Consider the following 20,015-nt stretch of genomic DNA (forward strand, 5'->3'; position numbering starts at 1 on the left):
ATACTATTTATCTGTAAAAGGTGATTTTTTTTTCCCCAGCCCAATGTTTAGATTTATGTACTTGAAGTTGATACCTGGTCCAGTGGTAGAGTTGGAATTGATACAATCACATTTGAATGTGGTAACAAATTACTTTGAAATTATATTTTTAGATAAATTAAAGTGACTTAGTTAAGATGAATAGGTCAGGTAATTTGGTAGCACACCTCTTAAATTATGTTTTCAGTGATCAGAGAAAATTATTCTCGAGTTTGATGCAGTCTGATCTTTAGTTGGTGAGAAAAGTATACTCATTTAAGATGAGTGTTAAAATTCATTCTGAATATGAATTTTTGAGGAAAACATAGCTTAATGTTACATTAATAAATATGTTACTTATCAATTTTGGTTAAAATGTTAGTTTTTTAAGTAGCATTTTAAAATCTGAACAAGGGCACCTGGGTGGCTCAGTGGGTTAAGCCGCTGCCTTCGGCTCAGGTCATGATCTCAGGGTCCTGGGATCGAGTCCCGCATCGGGCTCTCTGCTCAGCGGGGAGCCTGCTTCCTCCTCTCTGTCTGCCTGCCTCTCCACCTACTTGTGATCTCTCTCTGTCAAATAAATAAATAAAATCTTTAAAAAAAATATCTGAACAAGTTATATAGTCATTTTTCTTGGAACTCAGTAAAATTCCAGTTTTAGGGTCCCCTGGGTGGCTCCGTTGGTTAAGTGGCTGCCTTCAGCTCAGGTCATGATTCCAGGGTCCTGGGATGGAGCCCCGCATCCGGCTCCCTCCTCCATGGGCAGCCTGTTTTCCCTCTCCACCAGCTGTGCTCTCTCATGCTCTCTCTCCCTCTCTCAAATAAATAAAATCTTTTAGAAAATTCCAGGTTTAGAAGACTAGTTTATAGTTCATTTTCCAGTTTTATCATTTGCCTATAGAATATTATTTTTGGCAGTTTGGGGTGGTGGGATAGGGTAAAATATCGAGTCTAGAATCTTCTATTTCAGTTGTCCTATCTTTTCTCCTTTAATCTGAAACATTTCCCAGCTTTTCTTTGTCTTTCATAATATTGACTTTTTTACAGAATATGCCATTTATTTCATTGCCTATCTGGCAATTTGGTATTTAAGTGTGACAACAGTGCTAATAATTTCACTTGCGACATTATATTTCAGGAATGATTTGCTTACATTGCTAGCAGATAATACACAGAAACACAGGCATAATGCAGTAGGCTTTTTTAAGAGCTATAGTCAAGCAGTGCACATTTCCTTTCTGTCATATATATATATATATATACACATTATTTTTTAAAGACTTTATTTATTTGACAGAGATACAGTGAGGGAGGGAGCACAAGAAGTGGGGGTGGGAGAGGGAGAAGCAGTTTTCTCACCAAGCAGAGAGTCTGATGCAGGGCTTGATCCCAGGATCCTGGGATTATGACCTGAGCTGAAGGCAGATGCTCAACAACTAAGCCACCCATGCGCCCTGTTACATGTTTTTTTAAATGATAGGTGATCAAGACAAGAAAATACAGAAACATATAGTAGTTTACACTCTGGTTTTCACTGGTCTGCCATTTACTATAGAATATGCTTTCTCACTCCCTTCCCACCTCCTTTTTGTCCTCCTTCTTATGGTTGTTAGGAGAAAAATCCTAATATTTCTTTTTTTGTGAATTAACTGTTTCAGGAGGAATTTTTAATAGCCTAATAGTTTTCCTATTATAACCTTTTCATATATTGGCTTTTCTCTATTGGCCTGAAAATGGGTGGAGAAGAAAATGTAAAAGCTTGTTACAAGTGAAAGAATGGAGAAATTTTTGGAGTGTTTTGTTTGGCGGCATCACAGGGGCAGTATAAGTCTTCATATTTAATGAAGTTAATCAGATTTGTCAAATGTTACAACATGGTTCCAGTTACTTGAAATGGTTGAGTACATTTGAAGCTTAAATAATTCTTTTTATGCGAACTAAAAGAAAGACATCTGTTAGTGTTCTTATTTGGTTTTATACATTAGATTAACATGAAATCAGTAACATAACTCGGTGTTTGCCAACTATATCAAACAGTATTGTGTATGTATTTTTAAATTTTTCTTGAAAGAACTTAATTTCAGAAGCTAATTTATAAGAGAATTGTTAGAAAAATTATAAAACAGTAAATCTAAAGCCAGAACTTCAAGGTGGGTAATTCAAATAAGTGAATTAAATGTTTTATCTCAATTATTAATTTTCAAAGGAATAATAAAAACCCTTAAAGAGAGAAAGTAGTTAGGTAGATAGGGAAATCCTTGTATAAAGAACATGTTTACTTTAACTTGCTTCTTTCAACAGTCTGACTTCTTTTTCTCATTGCCATGGATTTTGAACTCTGCCTTGTAAACAAGGATCATTTTTTTATTCAAGCAGTGGTTAATATTTATGCTCTTCAGTAAGCCTGCAGTTCCCCCTGCTGGCCACTAGATGGGGACCTGTTTCATTTCCAGTAATACTTAGTTTAAAAAAAATGGGTGACTGTAGAATGTTACTCTAGGGTTCCTCACCATCACCTTGTCTCCATACTATTTTGGAAAATGACATGCTCGTATTTTCAGAAAGCAACATTACTGAGCACATTAAATTACTTGCTAATAATTATCAAAGTGTCATAAAAACTCTACCTTTTTAGTGATGGTTTCATAGCATGGAGGTAAGTATAATTTCAGAAAGGGAAATTTGAGTTTTCCTGTTCAGTCCCTGCCAGTTACAGATGAGGAAGGGACAAATGAGAAAATTGAAATCCAGAGAAATTTATTCATTTGCCCAGGTTTAACCCTTTAGCAGTAATATGGCCATTATTAAACACACAAATTAAAAAAAACTAAATTTTATTTATTTGATAGCACAAAAGTGGGCAGAGGTTTAGGGGGAGGGGCAGAGGCAGAGAAGCAGTGGAGCTGCTGCATGGCTCCATCTCAGGACCCTGAGATCATGACCTGAGTTAAAACCAAGAGGCAGAGGCTTAAATGACTGAGCCACCCTGGCGCCCCACAAATTTTCAAATTTGAAAGCAAGATAGAAATGGCTTTTTCATTATGGAAAAGAGAAGTGAATAAACATAAGTTAGAAGGTAGAAATAAGAGAACAAGCACAGGACTTTTTTGTTGGGAACATTATCGAGTATCTACCAATTTGTCTAGTTGTCTTAACTAAATAATGGTATATATTGGTATTAAAATTTTCTCATTTTTTTCACAGTATTGACTTGGTAGTTCCAGAGCTAGCTATATTGGGACAAAATCCATTATTGCAAGCTGTATTACACCATCTGATTTTCCTCACACAGATTTTATATGTTTATATGTTCTTACTGTATCTTATCTTTCATTATACTTCTCAAAAAGTTAGGATTTAAATTTAATTTCATGAGTACACTATGTTAGAGTAAAGTTAATTGTTGTTATGGCAAATGTCTAAATTTAAACATGACCACATTCTTTAAAACCTGAAGTAATTACTAAAAAGTTAATTCATCTTCTCTCCCCAACCCTACACCTACCCCTGTACCCATCTTTCTGGTGTTAAGGGAAGCAAATTCAGGAGGGTCTAGCATTCTTTGAGGGCTTGGAGATTATATTAGTGTTGTTCCATGAAAACCTAGTGGTTTATCAATAAGTAATCTCATTTATGAAAACTTAGTTTTGGTTATTTTTTTGATACACATTGCCTGGAAACAAATAAGTAGAGATTATTGAGCCATTATGACACATAGTACTTAACTTTGTATCTTACAGTTTTCTTGCTAATGGTTTATTTGAAACTTTTGAATTGTATTATGTATGTTTCTTTGCACTGTTTTAATAAACAGTCTGTCAGAAACTGGTTAAAATTTTAAAAGATTCTTCTGCTATATGTCATTTGGCTTTTAATCCAAAGCTGTATTATAATATGGCCCTAGTTATCTTGAAAATTAGTTGAGGGGTACAAAAAGTTTGAACCATTTGCCTATATTTAGTGTATTTATTTTTATATGCAATTTAAAAACAAGATATTGTTAGGATCTATCTACCATATATTTCATTTGTGGTAAAAGAATACAGAAAGCCAAAATTTTGATCATGTTAGTATCCACGTAGTGTGTCTTGCCCGTAGGCGTTCATCAAAAAATGTTAGTTCCTTTTATCTGAAATTCTCGTATTCGTCAAAGGTATCCTGTGTGGGAATAAATATCTTTGATACAGAATGCATCACTCTGTTAAATAATTTTATTGGTAAATTTTAAATGGGTTTCTAGTTGACTTCATTTGTACAAGTTTGTAAGGTTAAAATACCTGCTAAATTTCAGAGATACCTTCCTTGATTAACCAAAGTAAAGTGATCCTTCCCTTCCTGTTAGTTGCCAGTGTAGCTAATGCTTATATTTTCACTTCTCATATTGTAGTCCTGTTATGGTATGAACTTTCTTAATGAAATTTCACCTAACCAACTTGCCAAGTTAAACATAACTCTCCAGTTCTTCTATAAACACCTCAACTTGTACATGTATATTTCTTTTCTCAATAATTAAATTGTAAACCTATTAACAGTTATATTTGTTTCCAAATTTGTGCTGCTTGTATTACCATTATATAATTAAATATTATACAAACTAGATGTTTATATGATAAATATAATACTTTTTTTTAAAAAAAAGATCCTATAATAAAGGAATTGGTTAAAACAGTTAATTAGGCTTACACTGAGAAACTATAAAATATTTCATATATATATGAAATATATATAAATATATATAAATAAAATATATAAATGACATATATAAATATTTCATACACACACACACACACACATATGCAGAGATCCCCAGTACAATGCCCTTCCGGCTAGGTAGAACAAGTTGGCCCTGACTTGTATAAAAAAACATACATACTTTGATCCTCTGCTGGAAATCTTTGATACTTTGATGTAGATTTCTCTGTTTCTTCTTCTTGTCTAGTTGCTGGCTTATCTGCCAACTTCAGTTTAGTTCAGCATACCTAGGGTTGACATGAATCCCCAAAATAATTTGTTGGCTAAGGCTTGGTTGAGGAGTATAAATTCAATAAATTAAATAATTAGAAAATTGCAAGGGAGATGAAATACTGTATATGAATTGTTAGGCTCAGAAATTATTTTTATCAGTGTATTTATACAAAACTCATTGATGTTTCCATCTTAGCATTTATATATGATAGAGTTAGTGCTAATTATATATAAAAATCATAGCATAGCCATAAAATGCCTTCTGTTTATTAATGGACCAGTATTCTTCATGGTATGTCTTCACTTAAGATGTCCTTTCAGTGGGGCTCCTGGGTAGCCAGTTGATTCAGTGCCTTCCTTCCCCTTAGGTCATATTCTTGGGGTCCTGGCCCTGCATCAGGGTCCCACCTCAGCTGGGAGCCTGCTTCTTCCTCTCTCTGCCGCTCCTCCTGCTTGTGATCCAGCACTCTCTTTTTCTCTGTCACATAAGTAAAATCTTAAAAAAAAAAAAAAAAATAGGTGTTCTTTCAGTAATTTCATTTGTAAGTATTTTGATTGCAGAGCCATGTTTTGTTTGTATTTATTTATTTATTATTTATTTTTAGAGATTTTATTTATTTGAGGGAGTGAGCAAGAGTGAGAGTACGTGAGCAGGGACAGTGGGAGAGGAAGAGGGAGGAGTAGACTCCCCTGCTGACCAGGGATCCCCATGTGGGGCTCAATCCCAGGATTCTTGGATCATGACCTGAGCCAAAGGCAGACGCCTAACCGACTGAGCCACCCAGGCGCCCCTAGTTACTACTTTTTAAATTAGAAAATTTCTCTTATGGGAGTAACTATAGTATTATCACATATTTGTGTCCTTAGTTGTTGAAAATTCCAGGGTACTTTTCAGGTATTGCATAATTCAGCAACCAGGAAACATTGGAGTATCAGGAGGGCCGTGGCTTGGCTTGCATAGTAGTAAGCAGTAGCACTGAACATGCACTTGGTACTTACTGAATAAAGGAGCTGTAAGCACCCTTGCAGACATGGCGTTGCATAACAGTGTTGTGCCCATGCTCTTTGTCAGCTGGTCACATTTAATCCTGTGACAACAGCGAAGTGTGCATGTGAAAAGGACCAAAGGGTAAAAGACAGCTAAGGGTTTTCTGATGCAGCTCTTTAGGGCAGAAACGGTGATTAAGGAATTCAAGACTGAAACAATAGCTCTGTTTTACGTTTTAACAGGCAGATTTTCATTAAGACTTTGTTACATTTATTGACTCCTTTTGTTCACTGAACACCTATCCATGTTAGTTTAAAAGTATATATCTGAAAAAGTGAACATAAATTAGCTTTTCCTTAGTTTTCCAAATTCTCTCTGGCTATATTCAGTTTTTTTTTAATAAAACACAAATAATGCAAAATTAGATATAATAACTATGTCCAATAAATGCAAACATACAAAACCTTGACATTTTAAAGTGCAAAATAGATAAGAAATGGTACAATAATGAAATTTTTTAAAAAGATTTTATTTATTTATTTGACACAGAAAGAGAGATCACAAGTAGACAGAGAGTGGGGGGAAACAGGCTCCCCACCAAGTAGAGAGCCCAAAGCGGGGCCCAATCCCAAGACCCCGGATCATGACCCAAGCCAAAGACAGAGGCTTCAACCCACTGAGCCACCCAGATGCCCCAATACAATAGTGAAAAATTTATGTAAAGTTATTTATAAACCGGACCCAGAGTTTTATGTATCATGCTGTTCGGGCTGTTGTCCATCTCATTGTCCTTTGCTGATTACGCGGTCTCCACAGCTTTTGCTTCCATTCCTTTTATGAAGAGAATATATTTTATTTTCATAATTTAAGATTCCCAGTTGGCCCTTCCTACTACTAATTCAGTTAAATGAAATAAATGCCGTTTGAATAAAGGGAACTACTCTGTTTCATTTACTTAAAAGGACTATTTTATTTTCTCTATGCCCACTTATTTTTAGATTTAAAAAAACTTCAACTGTCAATCAGACAGTGCTTGAGATTTGTCATATCTTTTCCCCCAATTCTGCTTTGTTGAGTTTTAGCTTGCCAGGCTGTCCTCAGCATTATTCTTATCATGGACAGATACTTCTCATTTTATGCTTTTTCTTGTTGTTTTTGATAACTTATGACCATTTACTTTTTGAAAACCAGTGTTCCTTGGATTAGCTATATTCTTGTATAATTTTATCTGAAATACTATAATTTTATGTAGTTTATTTTTTATTTCATATACTCAATTTTTTTTAAAAGCAGTTGTAGGTTTTAAAGAGTTTCCACATACTCCGTCTCTCTTCAACTCCCAGTATATCATACCCTATTACTTACATGTTGCATTAGTGTGGTACATGTTACAATTGATAAAGTAATAATGGTATGTTATTTTTAACTAAAGACGGTGGTTTACATATAGTGTCACTCTGTTTTGTACAATTCGGAGGGTTTTGACAAGTGCTTAGTGTCATGCATTTCACTGTTAGAGTATCACACAAAATAGATTCACTGCCCTAAGAAGTTCTCTGTGCTCTGCCTATTCATCCCAACCTCCTTCTCACCCCCCTGAAACCTCTGGTAACCACGGATCTCTTTACACACTCCATTGTTTCCTTTACCAGAATGTCATATAGTTGGAATCAGAGTATATAACCTTTCCAAAGTCGCTTCTTTTACTAAGTAATTTTTCCTCTAAGCAGTATATATTTGAGGTTCCACCATATCATTTGGTGGCTTGATAGCTTGGATATTCAACAGTTTACTTACATATTCACCTTTTGAAGAGCATCTTGGTTGTTTCTGGGTTTTGACAGTTATGAATAAAACTGCTATACACCTTGCTCATATTTTTGTTACAGTTTTTGTTCCATTGATCTATTTGTCTATTCTTTTGCCAATACTATATTATCTCCATTATTGTAACTCGGTAGTAAGTCTTAAATCCTGATTGTAGCAGTCCTTTGACTTTTTAAATATTGTCTTGGCTATTCTGAGTATTTTGCCTTTCTAAATAAATTTTAGAGTGGGTGTTGATATCCTCAAAATAAGTTACTGGGGTTTTTATTGGGGTTTGCTTTGTTCTCTTTCTCTTTGTATGTTACATGGAAGCAAGTTGGGAAAAATAAAACATTGTTGAGTACTTTATTAAATGAGTTTATAAAATAGTAAAGATGGAAATTTTTGGATAACTGGCTACATTTATATCAATATAAATTTTAGTGTTTCAGATATTTAAATGCAGAAATGAAAGCTATTCAGAATTTTAATGGAAGAGGGAAAGTTTTTCTGAAACTTTATTTTTTTGCTGTTCTCAGGTTGAAACAGGCTCTAGAAGTTACGTTTATGTCTATGTTTTCATGTGTTTAAAAATTAAAACAACATATTAGGTGAAGTGTTTATAAAACTTACTGTTCTCTTTTCCTCAGACACAAAGTAGTATTATAAAGCAATTGAAGAAAATAAACATCCCAGAAGAAAAAAGTGGAAATGGTATATGAATAAGTACTACCTAAGAAGGTTTTCATGACTGTTCTGTTGAAAGGAACTCACTTCCTGTACAGCTAACCCACTTAAAGTGTACATTTGGTGATTTGGGGCACAGTCATGTGTAGAACATTTTTATCACTTTTATAAAAGATTCCAAGATTACATACCCCAAGATTACATACTCTGGAATTTGCTCCAGTGCATCATGAGGCATATCTTCATTTTTATGAGCACACAACTGATATTTAGTAATTAAGTCAAATCCATATTGATAAACACAAATTGGTTCCTTTGCTGTTGTAAAGAATGTTGTGATGACTATTTTTGGTGACCTTGTTAGCATTATTTAAATTTTAGAATTACTAGAACTGGTGAATGAAAATGTGTGTCAGTTTGTTATTTTGCCATGTTTTAACTTGTCCTCTAGAGATGTTAGTCAGTAATGTTTGATACCTTTATAATATTTTTTTTAGAGATTTTTATTTATTTATTTAACAGACAGAGATCACAAGTAGGCAGAGAAGCAGGCAGAGAGAGAGGAGGAAGCAGACTCCCCGCTGAGCAGAAAGCCCGATGCGGGCCTTGATCCCAGGACCCTGGGATCATGACCTGAGCCGAAGGCAGAGGCTTTAACCCACTGAGCCACCCAGGTGCCCTGTTTGATGCCTTTATAAAAGTTTGATATCAATTTCCTTCCTCCTTTTATCTATCTATACATGCATACAAACATACATAAATTTTACACATATATACACATTTTTTCTGTACCAGTTGTGAGACATGTGTTGCAGGCATTATAACCCTGTTACCCCTAAGTGTTTTAGGATTTATTTCCTAAAAGACAAAGGCAATCTTCTACATAACCACATTATAGTAATCAGAATACAGAAAGTTCACATTGATCTAATACAACCATCTAATCATCCGATTCACAGATATCATTGATATTTCATCTGTTGTCCCAATCATGTCCTCTATAGCAAAGAAAAAAATTGCTTTTTGTCCAACAGTTAATCTAGGATCACATGTTACGTATGTTCCTCTTTCATTTCCTTTAATCTGGAGCATTTCTCAGGCTTTCTTGCCTTTTCTGACTATCACAGTTTAATGAAATCTTTTATTATAGAAAAGTCTAAGGTTGGTGGAACTAGTGATTGTAGTATAATGAACGTCCGTGAGCTCCATCACTCGGCTTCATCAGTGATTAACCCTTGGCTCTGCCTTTTATTTATTTCTTCACTCTGTTCTTTCCAAATAGACACATATGTACACACAGTAGGTTATTGTAAAGCAAATCTAAGACATCATTTTGTGCAAGCCATGAGTAACGTAAGCAGTGCCTAAAAACACAAAGGCGAAGGTAAAAATAGATTACCTCATGTACCATCCTCCGGAAATAACAAACAGTAGCATTTAATAATTGTATGTGTATAGTTAGAAGTATCAGCAGGTATCTAGATTGGTGATAAAGGTAAAGGAATGGAGGTATTTGGAACCTAAACAGCTTAACTATTTCTACCAAAATGGAGAGAAGAGACAAAGGCTAGTGTAAGGGATATCAGAGTTTATTAGCTAATCTCTTAAAGCTTCTTCTCTTATAGCTGGAAGGAATAGAAAGTTTATGTAGTGGGGCACCTGGGTGGCTCAGTGGGTTAAAGCCTCTGCTTTCGGCTCAGGTCATGGTCCCAGGGTCCTGGGATCGAGCCCCGCATCGGGCTCTCTGTTCAGTGGGGAGCCTGCTTCCTTCTCTCTCTCTCTCTCTGCCTGCCTCTCTGCCTGCTTGTGATCTCTCTGTCAAATAAATAAAATCTTAAAAAAAAAAAAAAAAAAAAAAGAAAGTTTATGTAGTAATGTTTTTGCCAGTCATAGCTATTAAGCCATACAGGCTTTGCCATGATTTATGTGAAGTATTTCTGTTTTGTTCTTACCAGAGGATTTCTGCCTTTAGGGATTTAATTTGTCAAAGTATCACCATAGATTTTTGTTTCTTTTTCTTGTTACTTTGTCCTGCCAAGCAGTTTGAAAAATCAAGCTATTGGCCAGTTAATATCTTTTAAGAGTTTACTTACTTTTTAGATGCATTAATTAAAAAATTTGTAATCTAGGGTACCTGGGTGGCTCAGTGGGTTAAAGCCTCTGCCTTCGGCTCAGGTCATGATCCCAGGGTCCTGGGATCGAGCTCCCTGCTGAGCAGGGAGCCTGCCTCCCCTCTCTCTCTGCCTGCCTCTCTGCCTACTTGTGATTTCTGTCTGTCAAATAAATAAAGAAAATCTTTAAAAATAAAATAAAATAAAATTTGTAATTATGGCATTAAAATTCAGCTGTAACTGTTTTGATTCTCTAGGATGTTTATATTTCCATAAACATATTAAAGTCATCTTGTTAGTTTCTACCCCCACAAAAACGCCTATTGGCAAATTGGGAATTTGATTGTAATTATATTCAGTCTTTACAGCAATTGGAGAAGACCAACGACTTAACAAGATTGAGTCTTCTGATCTATGAACACTGTATATCTTACCTGTTTAGATTTCCCTTAATGTCTCTCGGTACCATTTTTTACCCTTGAATTTATGTCAGATTTATCCCAATTCCACGTTCTATGCCATTGTAAATGGTACTGCTTTATTTAAAATTTCATTTTCCTACCATTCATATATAAAAACAGAGTTGATTTTTATTTATTTACCTGATGTCCCCCTCCCTTGTGAAATTCATATACTAGTTCCACTAGATTTCATAGGATTTCTGTATAGGCAGTCATGCCATGTACATTAAAGACCATTCTCTTTCTTTTCAATTTGTATGCCTTTTTCTTTTCTTATACATCTATATACTGTAGAAGTTGTTACTTTGGGAGAAAAGATTAGATGTGATGATTGCACTAGGGATATTTTAGAAGCTGTTTATCCGGTTAGGTGGTTTTCTTCTATTCCTAGTTTGGTTGGAGTTTTATAATAAATGAGTTTTGAGTTTTGTTAAATGCTTTGTTTAGATTTGCTAAGCTGCTTATAATGGCTTTTCTTTTCTTTTCTTTTCTTTTCTTTTTTTTGTCTGTTAATATTTTTTTTTTTTTTGCTCCATTATCTTGACTTTTCAAATATTTAACTAAACCATGTATTCCTGGAAAAAAATCCCATTTGGTTGTGATTTATTATCTCCACCCCCCACTTGTGAGGGGTATTGATTCATAGTTTCTCTTTTTTCTTGTGATGTCTTTGTCTCAAATAGTATCGGTTAATTTAATCCTCAAAAATAAGTTATTTCCATTTCCTCTATTTTCTGAAGGAGATCCTAAAAATTAATAAATGGTTTTGATAAAATTTTCCTGTAAAGCCATCTGGAGCTTTTTAATGAAAAGGTTTCTAATTGATTCAGTTGCTTTAACTATAGGGGGCTATTCAGATTTTTTATTTCTTTTTAAAGAATCTATTTGGTAGTGTTGATTTTCTCTCCTATTTATCTGCTTTCTACAGTGAGAGAATAGGAGTGGTTATTTGAAGCTGGCCATAGGAGGAAAGAGGCATAAGAAGAAGTGTTTGGGGTGATAGAAGTATTCTGTATCTTCATTTGGGCAGTGATTACACAGGAGTGTTTATTGTCCGAAGTCATGAAAGGCACATTTGTATATTGATTATAACTTATGCATTAATAAATTGATTTTTAAAATTATAAATAATTTATCTGGAAATGATTCCATGATTTTTCTTGCATTACTTACAGAGTTTTTTGTTGTTGTTTTTAAAGATTTTATTTATTTGTTTGAAAGAGATCATAAGTAGGCAGAGAAGCAGGCAGAGAGAGAAAGGAGGAAACAGGCTAGCTGCTGAGCAGAGAGCCTGATGCAGGGCTCGATCCACGGACCCTGGGATCATGGCCTGAGCCAAAGGCAGAGGCTTTAACCCACTGAGCCACCCAGGCGCCCCTTACATTTTGTTTGTTTTTTTTGTTTTTTTTTTTTTGCTAAGAAAGTGGCAATTAGAAAATCTTGACACTTGGGGCTCCTGGCTGGCTCAGTCAGTAGTGTGAGCGACTTTTGGTGTTAGGTTGTGGGTTCAAAGCTCCACGTTGGCTGTAGAGATTATTTAAAGATAAAACCTAAAAAAGAAAATCCGGATACTTTTAAGATTCCTGAGAATTAAAATAAAGAACTCAGTTTTTCATTCTACCATGTGAATGCAGTTAGCTAAATCTGAGACCGCTGTAAAAATACCTTGAAAAAAATTTTTTAAGATTATGAATAATATAGTATTAAAGCTTAAAGGCAATTTTTTAGTGTGCTTTAAGGAAACTATTATAATGAATTTCAAACCATATTAATTTTTTCCCCCTTGCCTAAAGTACTTTTTCTCTCTGTGTTAGTAAATCATGCTAGTGCTTTTCTCTGAAATTGTGACCTTAGAGTGGCATTATATTTTAGTGCTTAAGGATCTAGGCTTCAGAGCTAGGTGACCTGTTTGTGAGTCCAGTCCTTTCCACATCAGTGATTATGCAGCCTTGAAAAAGTTGGTCATCCTTTCTGTGCTTCACTTTACTCATGTGGAAAATGAAGATAATATTTACCTAATGAAATTGTGAGAGTTGAGTTGACTACTATTTATGTAAAATGCTTAGAATCGTTCCTGCCTGGCGTACGTGTGCTCGCCGTGTTAGCTGCTATTGCTGTTGTCGTAATCATGATTTGCCTTCGAGACAGTGGTGTTCTGTTTAGAAGGGTCCAGTTTTCTTTGTTTTTAGAACATCATGATTATCCCCTTTATGTCTAAATTTATTTTCTTATAAAGCAGAAGCAGCAGGAAAATAGTATTAGACTAGAAGTCCAGATATTTCAGTCCTTTTCTAAGTCCATTTTTGGGTGCTTAGGAAACAAATTTTAGTGCTTTGTTGTTAGTTACCTATAATAAAAAACATTAAAAGTTTTATAGTGGGGCGCCTGGGTGGCTCAGTGGGTTAAAGCCTCTGCCTTCGGCTCAGGTCATGATCCCGGGGTCCTGGGATCGAGCCCCGCATTGGGCTCTCTGCTAAGTGGGAAGCCTGCTTCCTCCTCTCTCTCTCTGCCTACTTGTGATTTCTGTCTGTCAAATAAATAAATAAAATCTTAAAAAAAACATTTTATAGTAATATCAATTAATTACCACCAATTATGAGTCTTAGTTAATATCACATTTAGATTTATATATAAATTTATATAAATTTTACATGAAGCTACCTTTAGAGGGAGATTACTTCTAGAGGTTCTGGTTTCAGTGATGTATTGATAGTGTAATCACAATTGTTTCCTGTATCATTTAGTTGTCTTCCAATTTTAGAGAGGAAAATGACCGCACAGCTTATAATCGCTCTTACCCTTTGGGGATTTGTAGTCCGTATGCTCTGATTTATACATTTATTCTTAATTGATCAGGGAGAAGCTTATGTTATACCACTTGGAGGTGTGTTTTTTCATTTTTAAAAAAAATGTCCTTTGCCAGATTATCTCTTCATATTCTTTGTATCAAAAAATTTATTTATATATCAGAACATTTGAGGTTTAATTCAGCAGGGTTATTGTCTTTTAATAAAAACACAGTGTTTCCTCGGGGTACCTGGGGGCTCAGTCAGTTAAACAGCTGCCTTTGGCTCAGGTCATGATCCTGGGATGGTCCTGGGATGGGTCAGGTCCTGACCCATTATCAGGGTCTCTGCTCAAGAGACCCATTATCAGGCTCTCTGTTCAGTGGGGAACCTGCTTCTCTCTCTCCCTCTGCAGCTCCGTCTGCTGTTCCTTTGCTTGTGCACTCTCTCTCTAATAAATAAAATAAATCTAATAAATAAAATAAAATTTTAAAAAAAGACACAATCTTGCCTCAACTGTTTTGTTGTAAGAGCAAAATTGGTGTTTATTTTTAATCCTGTTGATTATCCTGGCAAAGTGTCTTGTTATGAAACGTCAAAGACATATTATATATATAATATTATATAATATATATATATATAAAGATGTATTATATATATAATAAGCTTCTGTCACTGTAATGTTTGAAGTCATTTTAATATGATGAGGTTTAGCATATAATTTATTTTGCTGCTTCTCTAATGTGAGATTATGTGTTATTAATTACTTCTATTATAAAAAGGCATGCTTTGTTGTATTAGGCTTAATTTTTTCAACAATAGAATCTTGCAGAGCAGTAGAGGGTAGATTATCTGGGAGTGTAATATGAAGCATAAATTGCATTCGTAGAAGTGTTAGGAAAAACACCAAACTCTGAGGAAAGTCTCTAACTTTGTATTACTAAATAACGTTGGAAAACAGGGTCACCTGGGATGCTCAGTGCATTAAGCGTCCAGCTCTTGATTTCCTCTCAGGTCATGATCTCAGGGTTGTGCTGGACGTGGAGCCTGCTTAAGAGTCTGTCTCTCTCTCTCTCTCTGTCTCTCTTTCCTGCCTTCCCCCCTCTAAAAAACAATAAAACAACATTAGAAAACAAAGATTTTATTTATCTGAGAGAGAGAGCGTGTGTGCATGGGCACGAGTTGGGGAGAGGGGCAGAGAGAGATACAGACTTCCAGCTGAGTGGGGAGCCAGATTTGGGCCTTGATCCCAGGACCCCGAGATCATGACCTGAGCCAAAGGCAGAGGCTTAACTGACTGAACCACCCAGGAGTCCCTCAGATAGATAAATCTTCAAAAAAAAAAAAAAAAAAAAAGTTCAAAATGACATATGATTAAAAAGTAATTCACCCTAATGTTGCCTTCCCAACCTTAGTCCTTCTCTCTGCATGAAAATACCATTACTAGTTAATGATTAATATTCTCAGTATTCTATGTCTAACTGTACAAGTATATCCAGTACATGTATATATCACTGATTTTGAAGCAAAGCATTCATCCTGCTTTGAATATAGTCTAGAGGTTGTTTCTTTTACTCTATGTGATACCTACAATTCCCAGAGAAAGACCCATCTCTTTGGGTAGAGCCCAACCCACTTACTTTTCATGGTTTGTATATGTGAACAGAATATACGGAATTTGACTTTTGAAGATGGCAATATCCAGATTGGCCAAAATCCAATATTTTGTTATGATGGAAACATTCTGTATCTGTGCTGTCCAGCATGGGCTCATGTGACTCTCGACCACTTGAAACATGGCTAGTATAATCAAGGAACAGAATTTTTAATTCTTTTATATTTTAATTAAATTTAAATAGCTCTGTATATGACCAGTGATGCTATATTGGACAACTCAGGAGGCATCATGGTATAGCAAAAAAGCTCTAGAGTTAGATACACCTCGGTGTCAATGTTGGTCTTGCTACATTCTATTTAGCTTGCTTGTACAGCTTACTAAATCTTGGCTTTTCAAACACACAGTGGGGGCCATAGTTCCTTCTCCAAGGAGTTATCCACACACAGAAATTAAAATTGTCTAGAAAAAGGATTAGACATATATATTACCAAAGTGATATGCTGGTGAAGGAGTCAAGAAAGAAAGAAATGGTCAAAATAGACTGTAGCCTTGGGGTGCCTTGCTGGCTCAGTTGGTAGAATATGTGTGTGACTCTTGATTTCTGGGTCGTGAGTTCAAGCACGTGTTGGGTTTATAGCTTACTTTTTAAAAAAGTAGACTGTAGCCTTATCATGAATGATGTATAATTTGTCAGGTTAATTAGTGTGAGATGTAACTCATGTATGTAACATTAGTGTTTGGAAATTCATCTTTTCCTCTAAGTATTCCTACATAGTTCCACAGTTATAAAAAATATATTTGAGTCTCTTTATGTATTATTTGGCAAACTATTTCACTCAGATATAGGTGTAGGAGATCTGTTGTGTTCTTTTTAAATGCTGCATAGGATAGAATCATTTGGATGTTATTGTGTATTCAACCCTTAATTTATTGCTCTTTGGGTGCTTCCAACTTAAAAATAGTGTATATATATATAGAGAGAGAGAGAGAGGCCCCAACATGGGGCTTGAACTCACAACCCTGAGATTGAGTCATATGCTCAAAGATAAAAATCTTTTTGAAAAGAAAAGAAAAAGTTGCGTGCCCTATCGACTGAGCCTGCCAGGTGCCCCTAAGAACAGTGTTACATTGTGTTTTATAGGTGTGTAGGAACAGGTGATAGTGCTGGGTCATAGAATGTGGGCATTAAATAATAACGTATTGGTTGTCAAGCTTCATACATACCTGTTTATGTAAGTCTGGCTTTCTCGTATTCCCACAAGTATTAACATTGGGTTTTATCCTTGTTGATTTGTAATTTTGGGGTTTGACTTGAATTTTCTTGAAAAATGGGTATACTATGTTTTACTATAAAATTATAGTAAGTAGTAATATTAGGTCATGGGTTGGAAAAGTGGCTTTAAACATAAACAAGTATATATGAAAATTCTGTACATGATTATGTTGGAGCGTAAAATTTCAAATACAGCAGGGACGAGCAGTCGTACTTTTCTACCTCTGTCCTCTCCATCGCTGTTGGAAGGTGTGAAATGAGCCCCCACAACCTCCGTCACTTTAAACAGCCTCCCTGTTTGTCAGACCATCACGACTAATTTTAATCTGTTGCCACATAGAGTTCAGGAATCCTGTGCCTCATCCCCCATAACTCTAATCCCAGTATAGGTCTGTGGGCAGTATAGGCTTGCCTCCAGTAGGTAGCCCCCCCCAATTCTCCTTCCCCATTTCAGTCTTTTCTGTTGCCGTCAGAGTACTTCTTAGCGTCTGAAAAAAATTTTTACTCATTTGTCCTTCTCTGCTTAGAATGTAAGCTATACAAAAGAACAGGGATTTTGCTTAAACTTTTCTTTGCTGCTGTATTCTGTCCAGCACATTTTCAGTCAAATATCAATTAATCTTAAAATCTGAGTAAAGGGGTGCCTGGGTGGCTCAGTCAGTTGAGCATCCAGCTCTTGGTTTCAGCTGGGGCCGTGATCTCTGGGATTGAGACACACGTCGGGTTGGACTCAGTGGGGACTTTGCTTGAGGATTCTCTCCCTCTCTCCCTCCCCCTGCTCGTTCACTCACTCACTCTCTCGCTCTCTTGCTCTTTTTCTCTCAAATAAATAAATCTTAAAAAAAAAAAAAAAAAAGATCTGAGTAGAAGCAGGGCACCTGGGTGGCTCACTCAGTTAAGTGTTTGACTCACGATTTCAGCTCAGGTCACGAGATCAAGCTCCCATATTGTGCTCCACACCCAGTGGTACATCTGCTCGAGCTTCTCCCTCTGCCCCTCAGTCCTGTTCACATACGTGCTCTCTATCTCTCTCTCAAAATAAATAAAATAAACCTTTAAGAGAGAAGATCTGAGTAGAAGTCACATGGCTATAGACTGGCTTTTATATTGCACATGTTCTCATTTTATGCTTTCTTCTTACAGTTCTTGACATGGCGAGACATGTGCCACTCTATCGAGCTCTGCTGGAATTGCTCCGGGCCATTGCTTCTTGTACATCCATGGTGCCCCTACTGTTGCCTCTTTCTACAGAGAATGGTGAAGAGGAAGAAGAGCAGTCAGAATGTCAAACTTCTGTTGGTACATTATTAGCCAAAATGAAGACTTGTGTTGATACCTACACCAACCGTTTAAGGTAGTATACTTGGTTCATTTCTCTTCATTGTGTCCCCTAACTGTCTTTTTTTAAATAGCTTTGTGGGTTTTTTAAAAGGACATACATTGATTAAACACACATGCATACAAGCAAGATCTAAAACTACAAAGAAAAAGTATCCACTAAACCCTACACTCAGAAACATTTATTCACAATGACTTACCAGACTTCTTTTTGTGCAGTCTTACAGCTATAGGTATGGAGTTTATCTTAAATTCTGTCATTTTGTACCTGTTCCACAGATGGATGCTAGTCTTAGTATTGGTGCCAAAGGCACCTTTCAGTGCCAGTAAATACATATTTATATAATCTTTTGAGGCATATAGAAATCACCCAGTAGATTGATAGAAAAAGAATTGTTAGGTTTATGGATTACTTGTGTTTCATTTTGATACCTGCTGTTATACATGCTGTAATCTTTTTTAGAAATGAGAGGATTCGGTATTTATTTGTTGTAGTTATAATAAAGTTCGTATTTATCTTCTTGGTAAATTTAATTGTTCATTGAATTTCTGGCTTAAGTTTATACTTCATTAGATCCAGATGTTGAGTTAACAAAAACTCTTTTAAGAAATGCAGTAAACCTTTTTCTTATCTTAGCAGAATCTGTTCAGTGGTTGTGCGTTTTATGTAAATTCTGATTTTTAAGGCATTTATACTGCCAGTGGAAATTCACTCTTTTGTCACTGGTCTTTTGAGTCAATTAATGTTCTTTAGTATCTTTATATTTGTTCTACCTATTCTCATTTTTTTAAGATACTAAACTTTGAGAAACACATCAAATGATGGCAGATAACTGGTCACTAAAAGAATAATTTTTTTCAGGGAGAAATCAGTGCTGCAGTAATTCTGTCTTAGTTTATTATATATATCACTCACTGCCAAGCAGTTAGAGATCATAAATTGAATAAGGCATTAAAAAAAAGAGCCACTTGGTAGAAACATACAAAGCTGTAGGTTCATTCTACTCTTACCAGGGAATGAAAAGGTAAAGGTATATGATCTTCGTTAGTTAGTTTATGTTGTAGAGAAGAGAACATGTTGCATGGTCCCATCATTCATCATGGCAAAATTCTAACTGTAAATAGGCAGCTGGCATACCTAAAAATAGTGTCCTGTCAAAATTGAACTGAAGGTCTAATTTTTTAATTGGGTTAATACTCCCTGAGAAACATGTAATTGAACATCCCATCTCTTTACCCTGGCCAGCTCTGTTCTTTATTGTACAATAAACATACAGTTCTTGACAAAGCAGTTAATATAAAGTATACAGAGCTTTGAAATTGCCCTTGTGTATTTTTAGGGGAATCTTGCCCTGTGTTTCTGTACCTCATCTTCCTGTGTTTTGAGGTGTATTAGTTGATAACAAAATTGAAAATTTATGAAACCTTGAGTGTTTTTTCCCAGGAGTATTTTATTTCTTAGATAAAAAAATGTGTGACAATTTGGAATGTAGTCATAATTACCACTTTAATTAAAAAATCACAAATTTATGGTGGCATAAATGTGAAAATAAGAACAACTGTTTATATTATGTATTTCCTTAATCTGTAATTTCTATTGGATCCTGCAAAAATGGAGTTACAGTGTGTTGAATTCTAAGATAATTATGGAAGATGCTTACTGCAGGAAATGGAATTTGTATATTTAAAGCACCTTTTTTGTTGCTTTCCTTAAGTTAATATATTTCCTGCTCCTATAACATACATTGTATTTTTAAAAAGTAAACTTGACATCTAATATATTGATGATTCATTACAAAAATTTAATTTCATTTAGAGGATAACTGAATTTCATTTAATTGGAGCTTTTTGTTTTTCTACTTTTTCTGCTGGAAAAAAATTATCCTTCAAATTCTTTTCCTTCTTCAGTAAGAAAAGTAGCACTTCACATCTCTAAATTCTGTACCAGTGAAACATACATGTAA

The 20,015-nt window shown here is 35.3% G+C and overlaps 1 protein-coding gene across 8 annotated transcripts in view; it reads left to right on the plus strand.

The window, feature by feature from the left end:
* The window catches only part of BIRC6 (baculoviral IAP repeat containing 6), a 225,714-nt gene that overhangs the window by 167,059 nt on the left and 38,640 nt on the right, over window positions 1–20,015 (plus strand). For all 8 annotated transcript variants that reach the window (XR_009405279.1, XM_059405398.1, XM_059405400.1 and 5 more), the window contains one exon: window positions 17,857–18,067. Coding sequence is in view for 7 of the 8 variants with exons in the window: in XM_059405398.1 (XP_059261381.1) it covers window positions 17,857–18,067 (211 nt within the window). In the remaining variant the exon portion in view is untranslated. The remainder of the gene's footprint in view (window positions 1–17,856; window positions 18,068–20,015) is intronic.

Source organism: Mustela nigripes, chromosome 7 (assembly GCF_022355385.1).
Source record: "Mustela nigripes isolate SB6536 chromosome 7, MUSNIG.SB6536, whole genome shotgun sequence".
In the NCBI taxonomy this organism is placed as follows: Eukaryota; Metazoa; Chordata; class Mammalia; order Carnivora; family Mustelidae; genus Mustela; species Mustela nigripes.